The sequence below is a fragment of the Sesamum indicum genome, linkage group LG12 (genome assembly GCF_026168435.1).
Source record: "Sesamum indicum cultivar Baizhima isolate 11 linkage group LG12, ASM2616843v1, whole genome shotgun sequence".
Lineage (NCBI taxonomy): Eukaryota > Viridiplantae > Streptophyta > Magnoliopsida > Lamiales > Pedaliaceae > Sesamum > Sesamum indicum.
Window position 1 is genome coordinate 18,304,746 of NC_142668.1, and position 27,587 is coordinate 18,332,332.

The 27,587-nt window shown below is 37.7% G+C and overlaps 5 protein-coding genes across 7 annotated transcripts; 4 read left to right on the top strand and 1 right to left on the bottom strand.

Annotated features, from left to right (window-relative positions):
• Nucleotides 1-660: 660 nt before the first annotated feature.
• Nucleotides 661-5,278, bottom strand: LOC105175795 (uncharacterized). Of its 2 annotated transcripts, XM_011098387.3 has the most exons (8): nucleotides 4,959-5,278; nucleotides 3,997-4,144; nucleotides 3,408-3,599; nucleotides 2,474-2,602; nucleotides 1,739-1,908; nucleotides 1,410-1,540; nucleotides 1,267-1,315; nucleotides 661-1,164 (listed from the first exon to the last, which is right to left on the bottom strand). In XM_011098387.3, the coding sequence occupies exons 1-8, from the start codon at nucleotides 5,143-5,145 to the stop codon at nucleotides 1,091-1,093; spliced, it is 1,080 nt and encodes a 359-aa protein (XP_011096689.1). In that variant the 5' UTR covers nucleotides 5,146-5,278; the 3' UTR covers nucleotides 661-1,090. The 2 variants fall into 2 exon arrangements, with proteins under 2 accessions (XP_011096689.1, XP_011096690.1); XM_011098388.3 differs by lacking the exon at nucleotides 1,267-1,315 and having other exon boundaries at nucleotides 4,959-5,277.
• Nucleotides 5,279-7,301: 2,023 nt separating this feature from the next.
• HERK2 (hercules receptor kinase 2) lies at nucleotides 7,302-11,068 on the top strand. The gene has a single exon (XM_011098389.3). It carries the CDS (start codon nucleotides 8,002-8,004, stop codon nucleotides 10,630-10,632), a length of 2,631 nt encoding a protein of 876 aa, XP_011096691.1. The 5' UTR covers nucleotides 7,302-8,001; the 3' UTR covers nucleotides 10,633-11,068.
• A 1,509-nt stretch (nucleotides 11,069-12,577) lies between these two features.
• Nucleotides 12,578-17,574, top strand: LOC105175797 (LRR receptor-like serine/threonine-protein kinase GHR1). The gene is made up of 3 exons (XM_011098390.3): nucleotides 12,578-14,402; nucleotides 14,638-16,179; nucleotides 16,655-17,574. The coding sequence occupies exons 1-3, from the start codon at nucleotides 13,340-13,342 to the stop codon at nucleotides 17,236-17,238; spliced, it is 3,189 nt and encodes a 1,062-aa protein (XP_011096692.2). The 5' UTR covers nucleotides 12,578-13,339; the 3' UTR covers nucleotides 17,239-17,574.
• A 208-nt stretch (nucleotides 17,575-17,782) lies between these two features.
• On the top strand, nucleotides 17,783-22,734 carry LOC105175798 (6-phosphogluconate dehydrogenase family protein). 2 transcript variants are annotated; one of them, XM_011098391.3, is made up of 10 exons: nucleotides 17,783-18,020; nucleotides 18,653-18,741; nucleotides 19,049-19,163; nucleotides 19,824-19,974; nucleotides 21,040-21,122; nucleotides 21,481-21,576; nucleotides 21,960-22,102; nucleotides 22,182-22,266; nucleotides 22,347-22,426; nucleotides 22,501-22,734. In XM_011098391.3, the coding sequence occupies exons 1-10, from the start codon at nucleotides 17,883-17,885 to the stop codon at nucleotides 22,586-22,588; spliced, it is 1,068 nt and encodes a 355-aa protein (XP_011096693.1). In that variant the 5' UTR covers nucleotides 17,783-17,882; the 3' UTR covers nucleotides 22,589-22,734. The 2 variants fall into 2 exon arrangements, with proteins under 2 accessions (XP_011096693.1, XP_088732341.1); XM_088876215.1 differs by lacking the exon at nucleotides 17,783-18,020 and adding an exon at nucleotides 18,048-18,257.
• Nucleotides 22,735-22,946: 212 nt separating this feature from the next.
• On the top strand, nucleotides 22,947-26,959 carry LOC105175800 (uncharacterized). Its single transcript, XM_011098392.3, has 6 exons — nucleotides 22,947-23,420; nucleotides 23,560-23,844; nucleotides 24,355-24,567; nucleotides 24,755-24,903; nucleotides 24,999-25,067; nucleotides 25,164-26,959. The coding sequence occupies exons 2-6, from the start codon at nucleotides 23,620-23,622 to the stop codon at nucleotides 26,740-26,742; spliced, it is 2,235 nt and encodes a 744-aa protein (XP_011096694.1). The 5' UTR covers nucleotides 22,947-23,420; nucleotides 23,560-23,619; the 3' UTR covers nucleotides 26,743-26,959.
• The last annotated feature ends 628 nt before the right edge of the window (nucleotides 26,960-27,587 follow it).

Sequence of the window (27,587 nt, forward strand, 5' to 3'; positions counted from 1 at the left end):
CAAGACATGACGTGTCACATATACATCAGCTATTCATTGGTGCCACATTTGACAGCATTGCAAAGCTAACGTACTACATTTGGCCGCATTCATATGCAGCATTATTTTTGTATTTCTGTTGCACGTAACATCAATGCTACAGCAAGATTATTAGGCCGTCTCAACCAATTACAGCAACGAGATAATTTACTAATCATGTGAACATAAACATCGTTTTCAAAAGGTACTCGTAGTTTTGAAAACTTTTGGTCTTGGACTTGTTTGGACAAAAATGACAGCCCGACAATAATGGTAAAAGCTACAGGCGTCATACATGTATTTCAGTACGACATATACTGTTCTCAATTTGGGCTGTGGGCTTAGACCATTAACATTTTATTTAAATCAAGCTCGGGCCACTCCTATCAGCCCTTTGATCCTGCTTCAACTGGAAGCAATCAACTTCCACTTGCAATTTATTTGCAAGCTCTGGTAAGAAAAACCAATTCTGAACTCGGCAGGGCTTTGGTCAGACGAGCTGCTTCCTTAGTCCACACATTTTGGATTGGAAACAATCAATTCACAGTATGAGAATTGAGACTCCATTCTATGGGGACAGAATCAGCCAAGCACTTTTTTGCAGTTAGTTCTTCCTTGAGGCACAAGTGCAAAAGTACAAAGTGAAACAAGAAAATGCGTGGATAATTCTCTCTTACTTTCCATCACATTGTACATACATTCATAATTTAGTTACAATCAGCCTTAGGACAAATACTCTGGAGCATAATGGCATTTCAAAAAACTGCATCTCTCCGCACTAGTTAGTAGGTTTCATTCCCCCTTCTCCAACATGTAAATGAGTCTAGCTGGAGTGACATTCCAAAAGAAGAAAAAACAGATTGGAACAGAAAAGGACATTGCAACTCTTTTACCTGCGTGCTCTTTTCTTCTCTTCCTACGGAAATACGTATATGGACTACAACAACCGATAACAAGGCATAGGTGTTTGAGCAAGGTAGTATAATGTACAGCAACACCAGCAAGTTTAAATAATCACTGAGTGAGACCATTTGGGTGGCCGTGCATTTGACATATTTACATTCGATGTTATCTATGGCCATTTGCTTCTGTTTCTTTCATCATGGAGTCCCAGGCAAACAAAGCAGCTCCAATAGCAGGTTCCACCTGAGGAATCAAACGCATTGTGAAGCATTTTTCTATCAAACAAATTGGAAATCATAGAAATAAGTTCATGATATATAGATAAAACACAGCTTCAAGGATTACTGGTCATCAGCAAAAGCAGCTTAGGATTGAGGAAACTAGAGGATTCTACCTGGAAGAAAGATCATGTACCGAAATTGGTTCTCAATCAAGTAAATGCAGTTAAAACATCCAGAAATTACTCGTAACCAATGAAGAAGGCTAACCTTTGGTCTTATAGGACAAGCCCCTGGATAGGCCTTCAAAACCGAGTCAATAACTTTATTCCCTATATCCCATGTCTTGTTAGCTTCAAGGACTCCACCAACCATGACAACCTGGAAATAATCAGTTCCATCTGCAATAAAGTGCCGTACTTTCAGCTGATGGAGAAGACGGAGCATTCTATAGCATTATGTGGAGTTACTCTACTTTTACAGTAGCAAAATGATGAATTCTGCATATTTAGTTGATAGGTGGAAGATTGTATATGAATGCAAGGACTATATAACGTATTCTATCTCAAGGCCTCTATCCAATCTAAACAAGGTTACACCTTTCCCAGCCAAATGTAGTCGTTTAACAACAGCTTTAACACTTAGAGCCAATTCATGGACTGCATTGTTCAAGATCTCTTCTGCAACTTCATCGCCAGCTTCTGCACAAGATACCACTATAGGAACTAGTGCTGCAATTCTGGCCCAAGATGAATCTGCATAGGTCCACCTAAATTCCAATAAGAAAATAAAAAAGATGCTGAAATATATGATCGACAAGTGCAACATACATGAATCACCTCAGTTCATTCAATTCTCAAATAACAAATTGAACATATGTTTTCCCTGCTATTGAACTCCCACTCTCCACCACAGAAAATATTAGAATAAAAGAACAAAATAACCACTATCAATGTTATTTAACTTGGGTTATACTCATGTAATTATTTCCCCACATTGGCAAATCAAGAAATGTCGGCTCATGGACACAGAATCCTTCCAGATGTTCTTTATATGACCTCATAATATACAGATTCTAGAATCCAGTCAAGAGGTCTAATATTTACATTATTTGACCAGAGTTAGATATCCTTTATTTTTCTAGTGTCTTGATTGATTTGAGATACCTCTACCACATAAGAATCCAAACATTCTGTGCATGAGCTGTGATATGGAAACTGAACCAAAAGTCAACCAATGTAACCCAACGAAGCAGCCTGGCTGCTCACATAGTTTCTGCCTAGCAACAGCAATATCGAAATATGCATAGGAGTGAAATTCCCAAAGAGAGATACCCTATGATTTCATCTGGAGAGGGAAGACCAAGTGATTCCAGAATACAATTTGTAAGTGTCGTCTTTGGACCACGCCCATCATGAGCCTTCACCACCGCCGTCAGTGCCCGAGAAGCAATTCCATAACCACTGGAACCAGCAGTAATTGCCAACTTAATTTGAATTGATGAGAAAACAAATAATACCATATAAGATGAACTATATGTCTTCCCTTCTACATGAAAAGGTTAGATATTTTATCACAAATAACTAAATTAAGTATGAGTTGTGCTGAGTGCCAAACAGGAAGAAACATGAATGACTATTGACTGTGGATAGCCTGGAAAAGAGGTGCATAGAGTACTAGTTAAAGACCTGATTAGAAATCCATCTCTATGTGGGAAAGGAACACGGCAGCATCATTTATATCATAAAACCTTAAACTCAAATACTTTTTATTGGTGAAAAGATTAATAGATAAGGTTCTTGAATAAAACCTTTAAAGTCTGAAGCTGTGGCGAAGTAGGTCTACTTGCAGTCAGTAACTTACAAACACAAACACGTATGCATATACACATACACACACAAATGACCTGACATTAGATCACAGTTTCTCCAGGACAGCAGGAACTCATCCTATCAACTTTTGCCAGATCTCACTCGTTTCTGGACCATTTTTGTCAAAACATATTTGATTTTATATGTATTTATATGGGCACATGATATAACAGGCTATCAAGGGCATGATGCAGATTGTCCTCATTTATGACCCGACAACTTCTACCTTCCGACACCGACAGTAGTACAAGCTAAGTTAATTTAAAACAAACACGGTCTCATCCAGTGGGAGATACTGTCATAAATACGACAAGAACATTGTCGCTACAATTATTAGAGCTTGTTCCGAAAAAAGTATATCATCTAACCCAAAGTAGTTACTACATGCTGAGTTTACCTGCCCCAGTCACCTAATACTGGCCCCGCACCAGCAGCACGAGCTTCTCTTCCATCTTCAGTAAATCCATAAGCAATGCACCCGGTACCCGCAATCAGAACACAACCATGAAGCTTCCCCATTGTCCCACTTGCAAGAGCAGCTACAGCATCATTCTGGACATATATCTTTACATGATGTGAGAATATACCCCTGTAGAATTATCATAGACAGTAATAATCAAAATTCTAATGTTGTGAGCTGAATGTCCAGAATCAGCATGCACATATGGAAATGTCACTTGAATTAATAATGATTGTGATCCTGCAATTTTGGTTATTAGAATATTGCTATAATAACCTTTAACCAAATTTTGCCTTACTAAAATATTTTGAGTTAAAACCAGATGCTTCTGCATTCCATGACATTCCATTAACTACTTCAGCCTCCATTAGATCTTGTTCTGAATATGAAAAGGATAAAAGCAAACTCAAACAATATAGCATCTTCTTTGCCTTTTCTCTTCAACCTCTGACTTAGTTTCTATTTCAACCTCCAGGAACTAAATAGTTTAAAAGATCACAAAATCTAAACAGTTATAGTTCAATACCGCATCCAGTTCAATATCCTCTCCTGATCGGACGGATGATTCACACCAGAAACCCCTAAGCAAACAGCAAGAACTGCTGAATGATCCTTGCCTGCTCTAGAAAGAGCTTCAGCTATAACTTGTTCTAGTGTTACTCTGGCTGCATTTTCTGCAAAGATCCAATTTCAAATAAGATGAGACGATCTGTATATTCAAGTCAATGAAGAGCCAATGTTGTGCTCTTCCATTACGATATATGGATTGAAAAGAACTCACAACTTGTGGAAAAAGTTCTCTTGTAGACCAAAGTTTACAAGTGGAACAGCCAATTTTGCATATTAAATATTAGCATCTTCTCATTTGGCACGTTCCTAAACAAGGGGGAGCAAGAAAGTTCACTGTGAGGAATGTCTAGAAAAAAAGGCATGTGAAGAAATTAGGAGAATTATGAAAACTTTTATCGTCAGACATGGCAAGAAAACAAGGGGAAACGTGATTTTTCCATTGGTTCATATCAAAAACTTGAGGGGTTGGTAATTTTCATTCTTAATCACGTCAAGAAAAAAGAAATTGTGAATCCATATGATTAGGCGAGTCAATAAACTAAACGAGTTGCAAATTTTAAGGTTAAGCGTTTCAAGAGACCAAAGGCGATCGAAATTCTTTTAGTCAGGCATGGGAGGAAACAAGGGGGCAGGTGAATGCTTTGTATTGTTTCATATACAAAACTTGAGGGATTGTAATCTTCAATATAATAACGTCAAGACACAAGAAAGTTTTCAATCAATATGGCAAGGCAAGTCATGAGAATTTTTATTGTTAATCCTTTCAAGAAACCAAAGGGGGCAGAAAATTTAATGGTCAGGATTCTCAAGCAACGATTCCGATTGTGAAACTTTCGTCGTTGAACACATCAAGAAAAGTGGTTTGAGAATTTTCAATCGTTGGGCATGTCGAGAAAGAAACGGAAAGAAGATAAATACCTCCGACGCTGTTGTAGTTGGAGCAACCGGCAGCGGCGCGGCCTAGTACGGGAAGAGGATCGGGCAATCGGCGGTGGTCGGAGAAGGGGAATAGCGGCAAACAGACACATACAGTGGACGTAGTGCCCCCATCGACGCCCAAGATCACGCCATCACCCCTACAGCACTCATCAGACTCAGAACCCATCTCTTGTGTGTGAATCTGTTCTAACTTGTACCCTCTTTCAGTAATCAATTACTGCATTGGAGATATGGAACCGGTAGGAAGAGTAAGACCACGTTGGAATTGTGGTCATTCCTTTTGACCCAAACCAAAAGGAAAACATTAAACCGTTTTGTTATTGTCATTTACATTTTACTGAAGTGGCGTGTCACCTTGAATGGAAAAAAGAGAGAATTTGAGAAAAAGGAACTGGAGAGAACAACCTGCTTTGTTTGACGCGGTCCTCGTACTTGGTTGACCTTTCCCATTACAAATTTTTATTCACAAATCATAAACAATTATGGCCCCTTTTTCTTATTAAGTGGATGATAAAAAAACGTCATCAGACTCTCTCTCTCTCTCTCTCTCTAAGATGAAATAATGACGATATTTCAACGACAAGGATAGTGCATAATTAGGCTTTTCTTGTAACCATTCAACCACCTCCCCACACTAATCAAACTGGATTAGGGATCTTCACATAATCATTATATATCTCATTTGGTTCAACAGAAACAAATTGTTTCCCTCCAAATTAACATCACATCCAATCCAACCCCACTTAATTATATTACACATCCCACACTTCACAAGGCTTTTGATTTCAATTATAAGACACGTATTTTACCGACAAAATTCAAATCTTATGTGAGGTGCGACGTACCAAATGTTGATTTAATGTAGGATATTTGTCACTATTATTAATATGTCAAATATAAATAAAATAAAATAAAATACTTTTGAAAGTATATATGATATTTAGTAACAAATAAATATATTTTACTTAATTCGTTGAGGTATTAATGTAGTTATATAATTATCAATAATTAAAAAATAAAATAAAATAATGTGACGGTGGAAAAATGTAATAAATATGGAGAAAATGGTGAATGGATGGTTGGTATGAATTGTTTGAGAAAGCATCCAAAATTGGGAGACAGAGAAAAAGCATTGAAGAAATTTTAGCAGTGGAAATGGAAGATGATAAGGTCAATTCAGTCCCTTAATCAATCATGCAATCACATGCATTGTTCATTACTCTCATCTTTTATTTATTATTTTTTTTTTAAATTTTGGACTTCAGTCCAAATATACTTTTTCACTCCGAGTAAAAACACACCATTTCTATCACATATAAAATATTGCAATTTCTTGTTGCCTCGTGCTTGCTTAATTTTTAATTTTTGAAACACTAATATACGTAAAAAAATATATTTATTTTACGATGATTCTCATTTTAATTATTTTTTTATTTTTATAAATTAATAATATTTATTTCATCATTAATAGTTTTAAATCAATAAAAGAGTATATATAATCATTAATTTCATTTAAATAAAAAATATTTGATTCATCACTACTAACGGGAGCAAATAAAATTATAATTTTAATTAAATAAAAAAATATATTGATCTGACAAAAACTATAAATACGGAGCATGATTTTTTTATTGAGAACTGAAAATTAAAAATAAAAGCACACCGAATATGGGCCCATTATGAAGAATATTAGTATAATAATTATAATATAGAAAAGTCTTCTCTATCATTCATTATCCCGCTATTTTTATAGTTCAAATTTTATTGCTTTTGATTTTTTTCCTTGAGTTGAATTTAAATATATTTATATTTTTTTATTGATATATAGATGTGTTAAAATTAAGAATTAAAAGCATTGTTTGTTCACTGCAGGTTTTTGGAAACAAAAATTCCAGGTTGGATTTAATGAGCCTATTTAGCGCGTTGTAATGTCCGGGCAGGGGCGGGAGCAGGTACAGAAGGGTACTATTGGTACGGAGAAGGCAAGAAGACAAGAGTAGACTTTATTTAATCACAGTGCACAAGGGGTAAAATTGGGAGAAGTGAGAGTGTGTTGATTTTCTTGCAGACAAATGCATGTGATGTGAGGCTGGGTACCCCAAAAATCAAATAATGGAGGTCCATGCTCTGGCAACCCAACCCCACCCACTCACACTCAAACTCACACACCCACACCCAATATATAAATAATCATAATTTATTAATGCCGTAATAAATTCTTAAAAATTTCAGCTAAAGAAACGTCTCCAGATTTTGAACGCAGTTACAACTCAAAACCAAAGGAAATTATATAGATATATATATATATTTAATTATTATTATTTTTATGTGTAATAAAGTAGAGTAGTACAGATATGCTTGCACAAGATTCTCGACCCTTTTCCAAAAGAAAACAAAGACACTACAATATGACATGATATAATTTCCAGACTGTTTTTTGGAACTTCATTTTCCATCTTCTCCAATAATTTTCAAGAAAACTCCCTCCTTTGTTTTCAGCAACCATCAGATTCTCATACTCTCTTTGATCATTTTTCAGCATCATTGATTTGAAGAGTAAGAAAAGATTGTATCTTGGCAATCTTGGTATACTATACCTTAGCAATTTCAAAGTCCCTTTTCTTGCCCTTTTTGCTTTTGGGTTCTTGGCTCAGATCTGCTTTACTGATTGGGCTTTCAATTTTTAATGCTCAAGAGGTAAGTTCTTGGTGGGTTTTTTTTTTTGTTTGAAGAGGTAAGTGTTTATGCTTGAATTTGGTTTGTGCTTTTGAGGATTTTCATTGAGAGAGTGAGGATAAATATATGCACTGGATAGGTTCCTTATGAAGTAAAATTGTGTCTGATTGGGAGTCAGTGGTGTGTGATTCAAGAATAGGGTTTCTCACCTTTCTGTTGATGCCCTTTTGTGTTGGAGTGCTTATTGCTGGTGCTTGTATCGGGTGTTGAATTTGTGAAGACAAGGAAAAGTGAGAAACAGGGACAAAAAAGAATCTTGGGTTGGTTCAGGTTCAGGCAGGGGTGAATGATGAAGGTCCAGGGAACAGGGGTCTTCGGCATATTGCTTCTGCTGATTATGTGTATGGTTGCACCCTCTGTGGAAGCTCAGACGACTTCGTTTTTCATAAATTGTGGGACAAATTCCAGTGCAAATGTTGATGGAAGGAGATGGGTTGGTGACACAGCTCCCAGGAACAATGTCACCCTCAGTGCCCCAGGAATTGAGGCCTCTACTACTATGTTCAATGGAGATCCAGTATATGAGCCACTTTACAAAACTGCTAGAATTTTTACCGATACTCTGAATTATACTTTTCAAATACCAAATGGGGATTATTTTCTTAGGCTTCACTTTTATCCGTTGGCATTTGATGGATATAATGCTAATGAGTCTTACTTCTCTGTTGTGGCAAATGGTTTGGGGCTAGTTTCGGAGTTTAATGTTCCTGGTGAGATTTCGGATAAGAATTTGAACTTGCTAGGGTCTGGAGCCAATTCCAGCTATTTCTATTTGTTGAAGGAGTACCTGTTTTCTGTTGACACAAATGTGATGGTTGTGAACTTCATTCCATCCAAAGGGTCATTCGGTTTTGTGAATGCAATCGAAATTATTCCAGAGGGAAATAGGCTGTTTGCGGATGCAGTGAGCAGAGTGGGTGCAAATGGTGGCAGTAGCTCATTGAACATGAGAGGGATGGAAACCATGTACAGATTGAACGTTGGTGGTTCGACTATTGAACCCTCAGATGATTCGCTTTTGTGGAGAACATGGGAAGCAGATTCAAGTTACATGATCAATGCAGATGCTGGTTCAGTAATAAGAAACCGATCTAATATTACTTATGCCAACCCAAACAACACTGCCGTGGCTCCTCTTCTGGTGTATGAAACAGCGAGAACTTTGACAAATACTGAAGTCATGGAGAAGAGATTTAACATGTCGTGGAAGTTGGTTGTTGATCCAGATTTTGAGTATCTGGTCCGCCTGCACTTCTGCGAACTGGTTTATGATAAGCCAAATCAAAGGATTTTCAGAATATTCGTGGACAACAAAACTGCCGCCGACAACTTTGACATCTATGTTCGAGCTGGAGGAATGAACAAGGCGTATCATGAGGATTATGTCGATTCTATTTCCTCCAGAAGCAACACCATTTGGATACAACTAGGTCCTGACCCTACAACAGGTTCTGCTGGAACTGATGCTCTCTTGAACGGTTTGGAAGTGTTCAAGCTTAGTCGCAATGGCAATCTAGCTTATGTAGAAACCTACAGCAATGTGAAAGTGAAGAAAACGTCCAGAAGTTTGATCCTTTGGGTGAGCATAGGAGCAGGTATTGCTTCCATTGCAATACTTGCAGCTATATGTATGCTAATTGTCTGGTTCTGTCGAAAGAAAAGAGAAGACAATGATGCCAAGAAGAGCCCCCCCGGTTGGCGGCCTTTGTTCCTCCATGGATCTGTCATGAACAGTACCACCAACGCAAAAGGATCAACTAGCTACCAGAATCCGAATGGACAATTTGGTACTGTTAGATCTGGACGGCGTTTTACATTAACAGAGATTAGAGCAGCAACCAATAATTTTGATGAAAGTCTAGTCATTGGAGTTGGAGGATTTGGTAAGGTGTACAAGGGAGAGATGGATGATAGCACCCTTGCTGCAATTAAGCGATCCAATCCCCAATCTCAGCAGGGCCTCAAAGAATTTGAGACCGAGATTGAAATGCTGTCCAAACTAAGGCACAGGCATCTTGTGTCTTTGATTGGATTCTGCGATGAACAGAACGAAATGATCTTGGTATATGAGTACATGGCTAATGGAACTCTCAGGAGTCATCTATTCGGGAGTGACTTACCGTCGTTAAGTTGGAAGCAACGACTAGAAATTTGCATTGGTGCAGCCCGAGGACTGCATTACCTTCACACAGGTTCAGAGAGAGGTATTATTCACAGGGATGTCAAGACAACCAACATATTGTTGGATGAGAACTTTGATGCTAAAATGGCTGATTTTGGGCTGTCCAAGACTGGCCCTTCACTAGAGCACACACATGTAAGCACTGCTGTCAAAGGAAGCTTTGGTTATCTCGATCCTGAATATTTCAGAAGGCAGCAATTGACTGAAAAATCCGATGTCTACTCATTTGGCGTGGTCCTCTTTGAAGTTGTTTGTGCAAGAGCTGTTATTAATCCAACATTGCCGAAAGACCAGATCAATCTTGCAGAATGGGCAATGCGTTGGCAAAGGAAAAAATCACTCAAAAGCATTCTTGACCCTCAACTCAAAGGAAATTATTCTCCAGAATCATTAGTGAAATTTGGAGATATTGCAGAGAAATGTCTAGCCGATGAGGGGAAGAGCAGGCCGACAATGGGAGAAGTTTTATGGCACTTGGAATATGTGTTACAGCTTCACGAAGCTTGGTTGCGCAGCAATGCTGGAGATAGTTCCGTTTCCATAGTTGAGGATTTGGGTCCTATTCACGAGGGAGAATCTGAGGAGGTTCTCGACGCTGCAAATTCAGATACTGGTACAGAGATTAAAACTAAGGAAGATGGCGAATCAGTGTCAAGGACAGATAGAGATCCAATGGATCCCATGGCTGTTGGGGTCGATGAATTTTCACAGATGGTAAACCAACAGGGAAGGTGAAGGCCAGAGGCTATGCTGGAAATGGATCCGCGCATTCTGCAAATACTTTTTCACAATTTTCCATGTGCATGCACCTCAGGCATTGAGAGCAAGGATTACTTGTTCAAGAAACTTTAAAATTAATCAGGCTGAATTCTTTTATTCTTGTTTGATGTCTGAATCAACATGATGCATATCAGGCATTGAAGATTATGTATGCTGTTTTTCATTGTGTTTTAGGCTTTGGCATCAAATGCTGGTCGTCCGTCTTCCATTAATGTTATGTGAAAGAGCTTGAATGACTGCGATGGAGGGAGAGTAGCGCATTTGGACAGGATTTGTTTCATGGTGTTGTTACATCTGTATACTTTTTTGAGTTGTAATGAGTTTGGTTTCTTGTTGTTGTTGCGTGCATCCTCATATTTTGTATTTATGGAAGTCTCAACTTTTCTCCTCAGCTACCGTTTTTGATTTTGGACATCTGCGCTCTCCCCCACTTTTGGGAAATTTTAAATCCGATTGGGATGGTGGATTTAAATACATTTGTCGCATCACTGACGTAAAGTTCACAAAGCGTCATCAATCATATCGCAAATGAATTACAGAATATCATAGTTATTCAGTAATTCGTTTAATTCAATCGAACTTAATTTAGGTAATAATTTTTCCCTTTATTTCCCAAGTATTGTATACTGCATTCTAACGCATTTCATTCGGGGGGGGGGGGGGGGGGGCAGATGTGCTGCAGCATTGGAGCGAAATCCAGTTCAGTTCCCATGAGATTGGATTGTGACAATGCAGTGGTTTGGGCCGAGTTCCAGATCTAATGGGCTATCTATCACTTCCCTAACGACTATTGTGACTGTGCGCCCATCAATGTCCTTGAGCCTACGCATCTCCAATTTCTCTCATTATTCCTTCACTCTCTTTTGTCTTCAATCTTCATCATTTTTTTAGGGTAAATTATAACTGATTCTGTTGAGATTGTTATAATTATAAATACATTTTCATTATAAATATTTTTTTAAATTATAAATAGTTTAATAAATATCTCCTTATGACATTTCATTGTAAGGGGTATCTATTAACGTATTTATAATTTTTTAAATAATAAAAATATATTTATAATTATAACAAACCTTACTAGGAGTCTTTTGTAATTTACCCTTCTTTTTTATTCCATATTGAAGTGTGGCCATCCGTGCCATCAATTTCCCAAAACAACTATGTTTCAACTTTATATTATATACATAGTTGCAAATCGTTCTTTTCTTGTGTGTATATAATAAAAATAATATTTTATATTTTAAAATATATTATAAATAAAAAATAAAAATAAAAATTATAATATTATAAAAAATAATATAATAGTGTGACAAATCTATCGTGTACGAAGGAGAAGTAATTTTTTATATATGAAATAGCATGTCAGATAAATAGGCATAAACAAAAATGATGTGACAAAGTGAGATAGAGAGAGAGGATTTAAAACAAAGGGAAATGATAGGGTAATAGTAAAAAATTTAGGTAATGGGGTGGGTGGGAGGAGGATAAATAGAAAACCCTAGTCAAAAGGGGCATTGACACAACCAATCACTCTTGCAATACCCGATGCTGCTGTTGTTTCCACTTTCACTACTTGGCAGGAAGGCATCACTTCCAATAAAAAAAAAAAAAAGAAAAGGACCCCAAACAATCTTAAAAACTAGATTTAATGATTCGTCTTCACGTCCACCATGACAAGCTTCAATCAAGATTCCCCGCATGCCTTTTTGGCGGGTTAATTACATTTCATTTCCCGCTACTATTTTGCTTTTCTTTTCTTTTCTCTTTTTTTTTTTTTTTATTTCTTCTGTCCTTTTTCTGCACCACTGCTACACTTGTCTTTTTTCTTCTTTCTTTTAAGGTAACTAAATAGCAATTAAAGATTAACCATAATTTTTGTTATTATAATTCCAAAGAATTGAACGAGACATAATTAAGAGTTGTGAGTATTGGGTTTCCCCACATGTCTTTTTTGGAGAGAGAGAGAGAGAGCCAAGTGAGTGCTTTGGTGGGATGATTACGACGTAAAAAATAGGAACAAAATCAATTAACAAGAGACAAAAGTAGTGGGGTTTTTGTTACTGCAATTACCAGAAAGCTCATCTTTTTTCCCCCATTTTTAGGGTTTTTGAAAGCACGAGTGTTTTCTGGGTTAATCGTTTTCAGTATCTTCAATGCGCTTATAATGCAGATTTGAAGACCCTTTTGCCTTTTTCTTCAATACCCCAATGTTCTCAGCTCTGCTCAAAAGTTGAAAATTGTTGTTTTTAGTGCATTTTTTTGGATGTGTTTCCAAAGTACTTGAAACTTTAGCCCTCTGTCCCCAAAAGCTTGAAGCTTTCTAAAGGGATAGTTTTCACTCGCAAACGCCAGAATTCCATGTTAAGGAAATGCTGACCTTTCCTATGGTTAGATCTCCATAAGCGACTCATTCCTTGCTGTTCCCTTCGTCATTTGTCGGCTTTGCTAATCTCCCGTCTGTATATTTGCTTCTAAGGCCTCTGAGATTTCCAGGTGGGCATATCTTGTTAAGAGCTCGGTGTTCTTGCTCTCTTTTGTGCTTAAACTCATTGGGTTGCTGTTTCTGCTCCCGGATGCTGTATAACCTAGAGCATTTTCTTTAAATTCCAACTTGAATAGTTGTTTTGGTTCGTGGATAGTAACATTGTTACTTGGGTTTAGAATGAGGATATTTAGGCTGTTTCTGGTGGGTCTTTGTTTTGTCTCCTCCTTGGGGCAGCTCCCTTCCCAGGATATTTTGGCGCTTCTCGAGTTCAAGAAAGGAATCAAGCACGACCCAACGGGTTTCGTGCTTGATTCATGGAATGATGAATCAATTGATTTCAATGGGTGCCCTTCTTCTTGGAATGGGATTATGTGTAATGGTGGTAATGTTGCGGCCGTTGTTCTTGACAATCTAGGATTGTCTGCAGACGCGGATTTGAGTGTGTTCTCAAATCTAACCATGCTTGTAAAACTTTCAGTTGCAAACAATTCCATTTCTGGTAAGTTGCCGGACAATCTCGGGGAGTTTAAGAGCCTTGAGTATCTTGATATCTCCGACAATCTGTTCTTCTCGTCATTGCCATCTGAGATTGGTAAATTAATGAGTTTAAAAAACCTGTCACTAGCTGGAAATAACTTCTCGGGCTCAATCCCAGACGCAATTTCTGGACTTGCCTCAATCCGTTCTTTAGATATGAGCCGCAATTCCCTTTCTGGCCCGTTGCCGTCGTCTTTGACAAGGTTGGGAGGTTTGGTGTATCTTAATCTGTCTCTAAATGGCTTCACGAAAAGCATCCCTAAAGGGCTTGAGCTGATGACTCAACTTGATGTGCTTGACTTACATGGTAATAGGCTTGATGGTAAATTTGATCCTGAATTCTTGCTACTTACTACAGCAAGTCATATTGATCTTAGTGGGAATTTGCTAGTCAGTTCTGCTAAGGAGCAGCAGAAATTTCTCGTGGGTATTTCTCCATCTGTCAAGCATTTAAATCTCAGCCACAACCAGATAGAAGGATCACTCATCAGCGGTGGTGAGGCCCAGACTTTTGGGAGCTTGAAAGTTTTGGATTTGAGCTACAATCAGCTCTCTGGAGAATTACCTGGGTTCAATTTTGTTTACGACCTTCAAGTCCTGAAACTTGGTAACAACAGATTTTCTGGTCCCATTCCTAACAACCTTTTGAAGGGAGATTCTTTGGTGTTAACTGAGTTGGACCTAAGTGGGAACAACCTATCAGGTACATTTACTATTGACAACGCATTCCTTCATTAAGAATTTGCCCTGCCATTTCTAGCACTGGATTCTACTAAACAGAGTGTTTTTTATAGTTACCATCACTGTAGCCGATTATTTATTGCAATATTCTAGAATTATGGACTGGTTGATTTTATTGTATGGAATTTATTGTTCATGCCTTCACCAGCTCTTCAATCTTGCACTAGCTACAACCAACAGATTATTTTATGTGACAGGGTCCATAAGTATGATTACGACAACAACATTACACACCCTTAATCTCTCCTCCAACATGCTTTCTGGTGAATTGCCGCTGTTGACGGGAAGCTGTGCTGTGATTGACCTCTCAAAAAACCAATTTAAAGGAAATTTAACTAGGCTGCTGAAATGGGGAAATGTAGAATTCCTTGATCTCAGCCAGAACCATTTGACAGGGTCCATTCCAGAGGTAACTGCTCAATTCTTGCGTCTGAATTACCTTAACGCCTCTCACAATTTCCTGAATGGTTCTCTTCCAAAAGTCCTCACACTGTTCCCCAAACTCACCACCCTGGACCTCAGCTTCAACCAGTTGAGCGGTCCTCTTTTAACCACTCTTTTGACATCATCTACTCTTAATGAACTTCACCTACAGAGCAATATACTCTCTGGAAGCATTGATTTTTCACCTCTCTCTAATAATTCCAACCTACATGTTCTTGATCTTTCTAACAATCAGCTTAATGGCTACTTACCTGATTCATTTGGATCATTAACCGGACTTCAAGTGATCAATGTTGGAGGAAACAATTTCTCTGGTTCCCTGCCTACTTCCATAGGTGATATCACTACCCTAATTTCATTAGACATTTCGCGGAATCATTTCTCCGGGCAACTGCCAAGGAACTTGCCTGACAGTCTTCAAAGCTTTAATGCATCATATAATGATCTTTCTGGTGTTGTGCCTGAAAATTTGAGGAAATTTCCTCTATCTTCCTTCTACCCTGGCAATTCTGACTTGCAATTCCCCAATCCTCCTCCCGGCTCTAGTCATGGTCCAGCTGGAAATCCAAGTAAGAAACACTTCAGAACTATCGTCAAAGTGGTGATAATAGTTTCTTGTGTGGTTGCTGTAATCATTTTGATCCTTCTTGCAATCTTCATTCATTATAAACGGATATCAAAAAGGCCTTTGCCACATGTAACCAACAAAGATGTCAGCCGCCAAGCTTCGACAAATCCTTCTAGCTTTGGGGGAAGAGACCGTGCTGGTGGCTTGGTTGTTTCAGCAGAGGATCTTGTGACATCTAGAAAAGGATCGTCGTCGGAGATAATTAGTTCTGAAGAGAAAATGGCAGCGATTACTGGTTTCTCTCCATCAAAGACCAGCCACTTCTCGTGGTCACCCGAATCTGGTGATTCATATACTGTAGAGAGCCTGTCAAGATTGGATGTCAGGTCTCCTGATCGGCTTGCAGGTGAGCTGTATTTTCTAGATGATACAATCTCATTTACGGCTGAGGAATTATCAAGGGCCCCAGCAGAAGTCCTTGGAAGGAGCAGCCATGGAACATCTTACAGAGCAACTCTGGACAATGGTTTGTTCTTGACTGTGAAGTGGTTGAGGGAAGGAGTTGCAAAGCAGAGAAAGGAATTTGCTAAAGAAGCTAAGAAATTTGCAAACATTAGACACCCAAATGTGGTTGGGTTGAGAGGTTACTACTGGGGTCCCACACAACACGAGAAGCTTATCCTTTCAGACTACATATCTCCTGGAAGTCTTGCGAGTTTTCTCTATGGTAATAACTTCATTCCATTCTCATGTGTTTTGTGCCTCTCTGCTTACAATGTTGGTTACGTTCAGTCTGAATGTTATATCAGAGTTTGCTTGGTCCATTATCTTTTTTGGTTATGGATCTGATCAATCTGAGTGTGGTTTATAAGTTTGTGAAACATGTTTATACTGTTGAGGTCCATGAAGATGTGATATGCGTAGATGACAGCCTGCTGCGCTCATTTAAGTTTTGTGCATTGGGTCCCCATTGCCTGCATGAATTAGTGATTGCCTCTTGCCTCAGTGAAGGATTCGGTCTTGTGATACAACATAGAGATCATCTTGAAGCAAATTAACTATTCCTCCGACCTCTATAATGCCTGTTGGAAATGCAAGTAGCGTGCTTTTCATTTATGCATTTGCATCTTGTTTCCCATTGAATGATGACACGGATCTGTGGTTACCCTCTGCCTTTTTAATAAGTCCACTGTTTTTGGCAGATCGGCCTGGAAGAAAGGGTCCACCCCTAACCTGGGCTCAGAGGCTCAAAATAGCAGTTGATGTTGCACGTGGCCTGAACTATCTCCATTTTGATCGTGCTGTTCCCCATGGAAACCTTAAAGCAACAAATATATTACTAGATGGACCCGATTGTAATGGGCGCGTAGCCGATTACTGTCTTCACAGGCTGATGACCCAATCAGGAACCATCGAACAAATTCTTGATGCTGGGGTTTTGGGCTACCGTGCCCCAGAACTTGCAGCGTCCAAGAAGCCCCTGCCATCTTTCAAATCAGATGTCTATGCTTTTGGAGTGATTTTGCTGGAACTTCTCACAGGGAAATGTGCTGGTGATGTAGTTTCAGGTGCAGATGGGGGAGTTGATTTGACAGATTGGGTGCGGTTGAGGGTGGCAGAAGGTCGAGGATCAGATTGTTTTGATGCTGCATTGACGCCTGAGATGAGCATCCCCGCGGCAGATAAAGGTATGAAAGAGGTCCTTGGAATAGCTCTTCGATGTATTCGTTCGGTGTCGGAGAGGCCAGGAATCAAGACAATATACGAGGATCTCTCGTCCATTTAGTTTTGATGATCAAAATTCCAAGTGGGAATCAAATAGCTCATTGACCTCCCTTTTTGAGTAGTTGAACTAGGAAGCTAGGGTTTGCTATTTTTTCTTTCTTTTTGGTTCAGGCATTGCTGTAAATTGGGAGATATTTGCTGATGTATACCAGCCAGCTTTCCCCTCCAATACGATGGCAAGACTCTCTCTTGCCCTTGAGAAGGCTGACTGTTGCTCCTCAAACAATGACCTCAAAGTTTTGAGTTTGCATGCCATTCCTTCCCCAAGAAGACAATAATGGTGTGCCTGTAGTTAAAAGCAAATGTCCTCTGTTTAATGTCGTATATTGTGTATAAATTCAACTATTGATGATATCGCAGAATTTGGACACTCGGTGCGATCATTAAATTCCAAAACAAGATAAAAAGGATAAAAAGTAATTTCAATTATACAGAAAATAGTTGAGCTGTACAAATTTCATCCGTGGTTTTTACAGTTGGTAAAATATCTCCTAGCCGTAAGAAAAGGCTGCTTCATTGTTAATAAAAGGATAGAAACGGTGAATCATCGCCCCTCAATAATTTGCATATTCTTTTTGATAGTTTAATAATTGGCAAGTTCTTCTCATCTCCGACAAAAGCCAAGAAATTCAAGAAAACTGAGGAATGGCTGCTTATGGAAGTTTCAGAGTGAGATCGCTGCTGTCCCTTCACAAATGCAGCCCCAAGATCACGCGTTCTTCATTATCCGACTTTTCATGGACTCGCATGTTTTCTTCATCATCTTCCCCATCCCAATTTCAAGTGAGTTCATGTTTCTTCTTGTTTTTCTTGAAAATTCCAAATTCTTGGAAATCTTGAATCGATCATTTGACTCTTCTTTAACATCGTCTCCTGTTATTACTTTGTGTTGTTTAATTTCTGTTACATGGCTTGTCATGCCAAATTCATTCACGTTCGCGAATTTTAGTCTACTCCAAAGAGTCCGATAAAGGAAACAAATCGTCCTCTGTAAAGTCTGAATCGAAAAAGAATGAAAAAGTAGGTCAACGGACCAACTTCTCTTAATCTATTTTCTTTATCCACTGTTCCATTCTGATACGAAGAAAGTTTCAATTTTTCCTGAAACTGATTAAATTCTTGGATGGATGATACATATTGTTGAGTCTTCTTGAGCCATATTATCTTTTATCGGTTCTCGTAATGGTGACTGAATATCAATAGTCTCATAGCATTCCTGCATAATTTCTTTATCTGACTTTTAAAGTCTACTCAGCTCCTGCATTAGTGAAAGTATGATAGAGGGTTCTTGGTTTTTACTATACTCTTTGCTATTATGTTTAGTTTGTAATGTGAACCTGGGTTTCTTCGCTCACTCTTAATTATCATAAAGTTTGTGGATACAGTACTGACGTAGTTCCCTGTTGTGCTGATAGGCAGTTGGATTCATAGGACTTGGAAACATGGGATCCCGTATGGCAAACAACTTGATTAAAGCTGGATACAATGTCGTGGTGCATGATGTGTAATTTTATTTAATACAAATATTTCTTTGAATTAGATGTAATTCTTCTCTCTGCTCCTTTCTCGACTTATTTTTCTGTGCTCAAACTCATTTAAGCGCTGTAGACTGCATGTTTTCTCATTCCAAAGGGTAATGCTTGAAGTGGATAATAATCACTTCAAGATTTCTCAAAGAAAGATTCTTACTGGATATCCTATATTGCGCCTTTGCTATGGATCAAATCTTCGCAGTTCTGGTTTGAAAATGTTTATGGGGCTTTTATTTTTATATCTTTTAACATGTCTTCTTTACCCTGCTCTTGGTACAGAAACCATGATGTTATGAAGAAATTCTCGGATAAAGGCATTCTTACGAAGAATTCGCCTCATGAAGTTGCTGAAGCAAGTGATGCTGTAATTACTATGTTGCCATCTTCAGCCCATGTAAGTTTTAGAAATCATTTGGTATTTTGGCTCGCTATCTCATTATGTAGTAATAATTCAGTTTAATTGAAATCTGTGCTTGTTGTCTTAAGATGTGTAATATGTTACGAAGTAACATTTGAATTAATTACAAAACGTAGCTCTTTTTCTTCCAATTAAAGTGGATAATCAACAGAGGTTTGTCGAGTTATAAAGTTGAGAATATTTTGATTACAGTCTTGACATAATCTCTTTAGAAAACTGATCAATGCAAACTGCTTCCGAGAAGCCCAAAGTAGTTTCTACTGGGTGGAACTCTAAATGTGAGCAAATGATTCTTCAAAATTGATTATATGTAAAGTTAACTTTTTCAGTCATATCATGATTGGAGCAGCTGTTCAGGAGGTGCAGTTTGGTTTCAGCAGTCCAACTATGTCCTCTTAATTCAGTTGACTGCAATCATGAAATTTTGCTTCTCATAGATTACCTGTTAAATCAAGTCCGTAGTTCATATATAAGGCAAGATTTTATCTATCTCAGTTTTATATGATGGTAATTTCTAGTCTCTTGATGATAACTGAGGAACATAAAGTTCTCCAGCTGTTTTCTACCTTTTCATCATACTTGAGCTTGTGCTTCCCCACAATCTGGTATAACTTACAGTTTTTTTTTTGTATTTAGGTGATGGATGTTTACACAGGACCAAAGGGTATGCTTAACAGTGGAAATGGACTGAGACCGTGGTTGTTCATAGATTCCTCTACAATTGATCCTCAAACATCCAGAAAGCTTTCTTCAACCATTTCTAATTCTAATTTAAACAGAGAGAGAGGTAATCTAACCTTTTCTACAACTGACAATAAAAATTGCTTTTAGTTTTACTTTGGCTGGTAATCGCCCTGGGTATTTTTCTTATTTAATCTTCTTTGTAGTCGGTCAACAAATTAATATCTCAACGCTATCTCTATTTGGTGTACAATGTATGTGCTGTGTGCATCATCTGTTCATAAAGAAACTAGCTCCTTTCACAATGATTCCTTTTTGACAATCTTTTGTATCAAAGGAACAGTACTTAGATCCTGAGGACTATATTTACACGATTTTAAAAAGAAAAAGGGAATATATTTACACTCTGCTGGATTTTAATCAGAATATTACAATGAGACCTTTTGGGTTGAATTAGTTGAGTTTTCACTTTTTTCACAAAATTATAATTTCTCAAAGGGACTCCAGAAATTGGTAAAGAAAGAAAATTGGAAATTCAAATGGAGTCGGTAAGACTTGTAACTTAGATCCTTCCTTTCTTCTCATTATTTTTGAAGATAAATGTGAATGCATGTTTGATCAAAGTTGATCTCCTCATTCTACTTTTAACAAAGAAGTGGTATATCTATGAAACCGGTATATATATTATATTATGTGTTCTAGGAATTTCACCCTTGTAGGAAGCATGGGTTGTTATTATTATTACACTGGTTTGCATCCGCTAATTTTTCTTGATCAATATGTTGCCAAGTTCGCTGGCGGTGGTGGTGGTTTTCGTTTTAGTTATTCTGCATGATCTTTTCAGTTTATTGATGATCGACATTGAAACCCATAATTTTCTCTGTTAGCACAGCTGAAAAAGCTTCGCTACAATTTTAAGAAACTTTTTTGCTCCGACTTGAAATAGTACATCTCATTGTAGAACATTGCCCAATTCAACAAGCTTTACAGGATCACTTTTACCATTTATGGATTTCTACTGTCTTACATGAATCATTGGCAGCGGATTACTTAAATCATGGGGATTGTTGGTGCTGATTATGTATTATCATGTGACCCAGGAAAATGGGAAAAATATGTCACTCTTTGGTTCGGAAAACCACATATTATTTATTTATTCATTTAAGTATAGGTGGCTGTGATAATCCTGCTATGTTGGATGCTCCTGTATCTGGAGGTGTTCTATCAGCTGAGACTGGATCTCTCACTTTCATGGTATGGTTGGAGAATCTTTTGACTTGTATTCTTATTTGATTTGTTCATTCGTATTACATTGAACCAAGCAGTTATTTCAAAGGTATTCCATCTATTCTGGAGTGCTATGCGTGTTTAAAGACTTTTTCCCATTTATGGATCTCTTGCTGCCAGTATCTTCAGAAGTAAAGTTGACACATGCCCTTGGCTCAGGAAACAGTTTTCTGAATAACTGCGCTCAACCTTTTTGCCCTTTCCTCTTCCAGTTTGATACCTTATTCTTGTATGTTGTTGACATGTTCAGGACGCCAACTATTTTCTCCTGCAGAAACTAGTCTTTCCAGTCTGGAAGTGATACTATTTTTGGCATGTCTTTCAGGTTGGTGGCTCGGAAGAAGCCTATAGATCTGCAAAGCCTTTGTTTCTCTCAATGGGCAAAAACATCATATACTGTGGTGGTCCAGGAAATGGTTCGGTATGCCCATGCTTGTAAGCTAGTCCTCTCGTTTATTTGAGAAGCTGTTGTCCTTAAAGCTTTATTTGCTATAATGTTGCACCTTGAAAATGATAAGAAATAACGAGCTTACTAGATAGGTCTAGAAGATAATTAAGTTGACTGATGAATTCGTCAAGTTAAACCTTCGAGTCATTGTTTTGGCAGAAAATAGCTGTCTTGCTTTGGCTATTGTCTGTCTCGAACTTGAGATAAATCACACGATTAACACTCTCTTGAATTTAATCAAGAGCATTTACACCTATTCTCTTTCAGAAGGAAAAAAAGTTATTTTACTGCTGGTATTTGGAATATCTAAACTAAGAAACATTCTGATGAGCCTTCCACAAACTGTTTGTATCTAGAGTGCAAAAATTTGCAACAACTTGGCAATGGCTGTGAGCATGCTTGGGGTTTCAGAAGCCTTTGCACTTGGTCAGTCGTTGGGCGTTGCAGCTACTACTTTGACAAAGATATTTAACTCTTCAAGTGCTCGATGTTGGAGCAGGTACTGCACGTATTTGGTATCTTGCTGAGATGAGAAACGAATTTCTTGATATGATCACAGTGTTATCTATCCTTGACAGTGATACTTATAATCCCGTGCCTGGAGTGATGGATGCGGTGCCAGCTTCCAGGAATTATGATGGCGGCTTTGCAACCAAATTAATGGTATACGTCGTTATTTCTTGAACATAATATATATAGTTGTAGCTCAAGCTCAGACTCAGGTTGTGGTGTATGGCATGTAGACTAAAGATCTGAAGCTTGCGGCAGAATCAGGCAAGGAAGTGGAGGCCAAAACTCCAATGACATATGTAGCAGAGGAGATGTAAGTTGCAATGGGTCATCAGAATTAGTATGTAGTATTGATGAAATGGTATTAATTTGGAATGGGTTGTGCAGATTCAGAGAGGTATGCAGTGAAGGTCATGGAACAAAGGATTTCTCGTGTGTTTTTCGCCATTATTTCTGTGGGAAAGATGAGTTTTAGTTTGTATCATTATTCTATCCAAACAAAATAAATAATCTTATCCAAAAGTTGTATGATAATTGGACAATAATGATCAAATTTATATGTCCATTTGGTATTATTATACACTTAATTTAATTTATTTAACCAAGTTTTTTCTTTTTTTATTTATTTATCTGATAAGAAAGATATTGTTTATAACAGTAACCAATATTCCTTAATATTCTATCATTATTATGCCCACAACTTCAAAATCTATATATAAAATATATTCAAATAAAACATTATGTATTGGATAGTCTCATTAAATTCTTATTCTGCACATAACAAATCTTTTTTCCTTTACTAAATTTTCGCTTTAAATTCAAAGAAAATATCTAAAAATACTTTCTGCTTTTTAATAATTACTTCAATTTTAAATCTTAAATTATTTATCAACTTTAAATTATATATAATTAACAATTATTATTTATTTAAAGACATAATCTTAAGGCATGGCCTTACTAACTCCTTCCAAAAACAATTGAATTTTTTTAAAAAAAACAAAGCTCGAAAGTTTCGGTAGAAGATCACTTTTTTTTCTTTTTAAAACACCAAAATAATGAATAATGAATAATGAAAAAGGGGGGAAAAAAGGAAAAAAAATAAAATTGAAAGAGTCGCCGCCTTTCGCAACGGACACTTATATTAACGGCTAGTCCCCACTTTTCTACACTGGTGATGATGATTCTTTCCTTTTCTCTCTCTCCCTCTCTTGCTCTGCATTCAGGAATTTTCAACTTGAACAAATTTCTCCAGTGACTCTACTTTTCTTGATCACTCTATTCTCTTCTCCTTGTGCGAATTCATGAAGGTAATGTAATGTTGTGCGTCTCCACTCCATTTATATATATATATGGATGTATTTTTTGTTCCAGTGCTTCCGAGCCGATATTGATCTTTTCCTTACTTGAAGAGACGCTTCTTTTGATCTGTAAAGTTTTGCATGCCAGTTTTAGGGTTTTCTTGGAAAATAAAGTAAAGAATTCAAAGGGTTCATCAAGAAAAGGGCAATGTCGAGTAGAACTGGTGTTGATTATCACAACAATGATTACAGTACTCAACCAAGAGGCTTCTTGACGCCGCCCCCGACATGGAAGACGAGACGGTGTCCTCCGGTGATGCCAGCGTCCGAGAAGAAACCAAGAAGGTCACCACAGTCCAGAGCTGACTGCTTCCATATCATTCACAAGGTCCCTTCTGGGGACTCTCCCTACGTCAGAGCAAAACATGTGCAGGTAATTCCATACTTGCCCGGTTGTCTTGTTTTTGCGTTTTCTTTTTCCTAAAATGGTGATTCTTGTTGTCCTGTTGAGGATCCGTCCAATTTGATATTGTAACGTTGCATCTTGTTTGTTGTTTCTTGTTGGACTGTTATGTGTTATTCATTGGGAGGGTTCTCTTTCATTTTTCCCTTCTGGGACTCGAGGGTGACTATGGTATAAAATTTTGATCCATACCACACCATACCATTTTGATAAATAATACGGTGATCAAAATGAACAAATTGATTTGCTTGTGGTAAATATCCTGTGCTTTCTCAATTTTGATCATCATATCATATTATATATGAGTAGCCTTGCTTGTTAAGGTATGCATTTGTTCCGGTGTCGACTCGACGTAGAGAGAAGTTAACAAATAGCTCAAAAGTTTAACTGTCTCATTATTGAAATACTTGAAACTTTTTAGTTTGCAAAACTATCATTTTATTTTATTTTTTATTGTGTAATAATTTTTTCTGATGACAGCTGATAGACAAGGATCCAAGCAGGGCTATTTCCCTGTTCTGGTCAGCAATAAATGCTGGTGATCGAGTTGATAGTGCCTTAAAAGATATGGCTGTTGTCATGAAACAATTGGATCGGTCCGACGAGGCAATTGAGGCCATTAAGTCCTTTCGTCATCTCTGTCCTCCCGAATCTCAGGAATCCCTTGACAATATATTGGTTGAACTGTATAAGGTAAAGTATAATTCTTCTTAATATTATCAGTCAACTGTTTGATAGCAGACACGCTTTGTTAGTGAATACAATTGAAAAGCTGGCACCCTTTTGATGTTTCATCGAGTCACAATAATACTGGGACGAGCATTGGAATAATTTAAAGTTCAAAGTTGCATGTACAACATGAACATTCTTGTTAGTGCAGCAATCTGGCAGGATTGAGGAAGAGATTGAAATGCTTCAACTAAAACTGAAGCAAGTAGAAGAAGGAATAGCTTTCGGGGGGAAGAGAACGAAGATGGCAAGATCTCAAGGAAAGAAGATACACATCACAGTTGAAAAAGAGTATTCTAGGTTCATATCTACCTTTCTTATTTGAATCATAAAGAGACTGATGAAATTCTTTTATGTTAGAATGACTTTTTTCCCTTCATAATATATAACTGCAGGTTGTTAGGGAATTTAGCATGGGCTTACATGCAGCAGAAAGACTTCAAGTCCGCAGAAGAAAATTACAGGTATTCTGATAATGTCTTTGAAGTTTTGTACTTGAAACTTTTGAGAAATGCATACTGTTGTAATATGGAGGGTGATATGAATGTTCGATGATGCAGAAAAGCACTGTCATTTGAATCAGATAAGAACAAACAGTGCAATTTAGCCGTATGCTTGATGCACATGAATAAGTTTACAGAAGCCAAATTTCTGCTCCAAGCAATAAGAGATTCATGTGACAATGGTCATATAGATGAATCACATGTTAAGTCCTATGAGCGTGCCTCTCAAATGCTGGTCGAGTTGGAGTCACAGCGCGTCCTTAAGCCTATAAAACAGACAGAACATTGTAATGAATCTGGAATAGCTAGACGATTTGCAGATGGACATCTTAATAAAATGGAGCCATTTGGTGGTCAATGGGATAGTGGAGTCTATTTTCGGAAAAACTGTGATGATAACAATGGTGGTATGCAGTCATCTCCACTGCCTTTGTCAGTCGACAAAATGAAGAATGGAGCATTTACTGAACTTCCTTGTGAGAAAAGGGCTGATTCTGACTGGAGAACAAACCGTTATCAGCCTAATATTGGCAATGGAATATATTCAGCATGCAAGAGGGCATATACATCCCCCTTTTTCAATCAAATGATTCCAAAAGTTCCATTCACCCAACCGCGGAGATGTTCACAGTCTGGAGATCAAAGAAAGGGTGGCTTGAAAGAAAATGCATATGCAAGTTCCTGTCGGAAATTGTCCTTTGGATCGTCTATGGATACTGAAAATGTGCAGTCATTGATGAACAAAAATGTTAATTATTATTCTACTGCTCCTGCTGAGGTGCGACGAATTTCGGAAAAGCATTTTCCCTTTACTGGTGGAGATTGGAGAAAGAATTCATCAGATAACCTTGATCGAAACAGTGGGTTTTTGAAGCCCTTAGAAACTAATGGAGAAAGGATGAATCCATTGGCATATGATTGCAAGAAATCTGCTACAGAAGAATCTGATTTGCCTTTGGACTTTTCTGCTGAGTGTTCAGAAACTAAAGAAATTTGTGACAGGATTTCAGGTCAATGTTGCAGGTTAACTAGTGCGGTTAGCATTTGGCCTTCCAATTGTAAAGATGAGGAGACAAGTAGGATGACATGTGAAGATAAGAAAAGTTGGGCTGATATGGTCGAAGAAGATGAGCAAGAGTTGGTAAGTTGGAGAAATGATTTCCCACGAAGCTATTCAAACAATCAATCTCAAGATTCTTTATTGTCTATCCAAACTCCAGCCGATATAGCTGTTGGGTCTATGATTCAAGAAGGGTTTAATGATGAGAATGTGGACTCTAACATAATTTCTGAGACTCCCAAGTCACTCTGTCAAGCTGAGAAATTAAGTGAACAGATTGAACTGATTGATCTGGGGAGCGGATATTTTACACAACCTGAGAAAACGACTTTATCAACGAACCAAGCAGTGAGGCGTTCTTTGTATTTCGATCAGAATCACAAACCAGGGACAGCAAAAGATCATTGTACTTCACCATTGACAGTCAAAGTTTTTAACTTTGAAGGCCAAGGTTTAGAACTCCCAGAGGATGTCTGTTCCACAAAATCTATAAAGCGGAGGAGCAGGTTGCAGGTTTTCCAGGATATAACACTTATTCCTGAAAGTTCAGATCTTGATATCACACAGAAGAACTAGTGATGCTATCTTTCCCTTATCTGCTCGACAGGTCTGAATATTGATTTCTGCAAGTGTCTTTGTGTATTGAAATTCCAAACTGATTCAGCTGTAAATCTCTACAACACCGTACAGAAGCTAAAAAAGTCTGCAAATTTACTATCATTTCTCACTCTTCCCATTCTACTGCCCCCTCCTGTCTGATGATTTCTTATTTTACTCAGATTGAATTCCTTCATTTTAGAGCTTTTTTCACTGCTATGCATATTCATGTATATTCTTTTATTGTTGACTTCAGGGGCATATAAAAATCTTTAGCCACTTCACTACATTCAACCTCAAGATGATTCTTTTAGTGTAAACAGAAAAAATGGTAGGGTGCGGAAGAATGTAGCCAACACCCAACCCAAAAGAGGTAGCTAACCAACTAAGGATCCCAGCCAAACTCTCTTCATCATCCAATCTATGTACCCAATAATCCATGCAAACACGACGCTTGTTGAATTTTGTTGATTCAGAGGTGTATGATATTTGTAGTAATGCTTTATAAATAAAAAAAATAGTTTGACTCGAATAATTAGGCCTCCATCCAATTCCAAATTTTGTTGGGGTTTACAAATATGTTTCTGGGATCTTTTATCTCTTTCAGAATACATCAGTACTACAAAAGTGAAGTCCAGAATGACGAGATGCTAAACCTCAAACGAAATCAACACTGAAATAGAAAGTCGTCCACAACAAACAAGAATACAACACTTGACTACAATGTCCTGCTCAATCCAACATATGACTAGTCAATCTAAATGTTTTTCTATATATAGCTAGGCCTCATCAGTATTGAACCATGGGGATCACGGAGAAGCAGC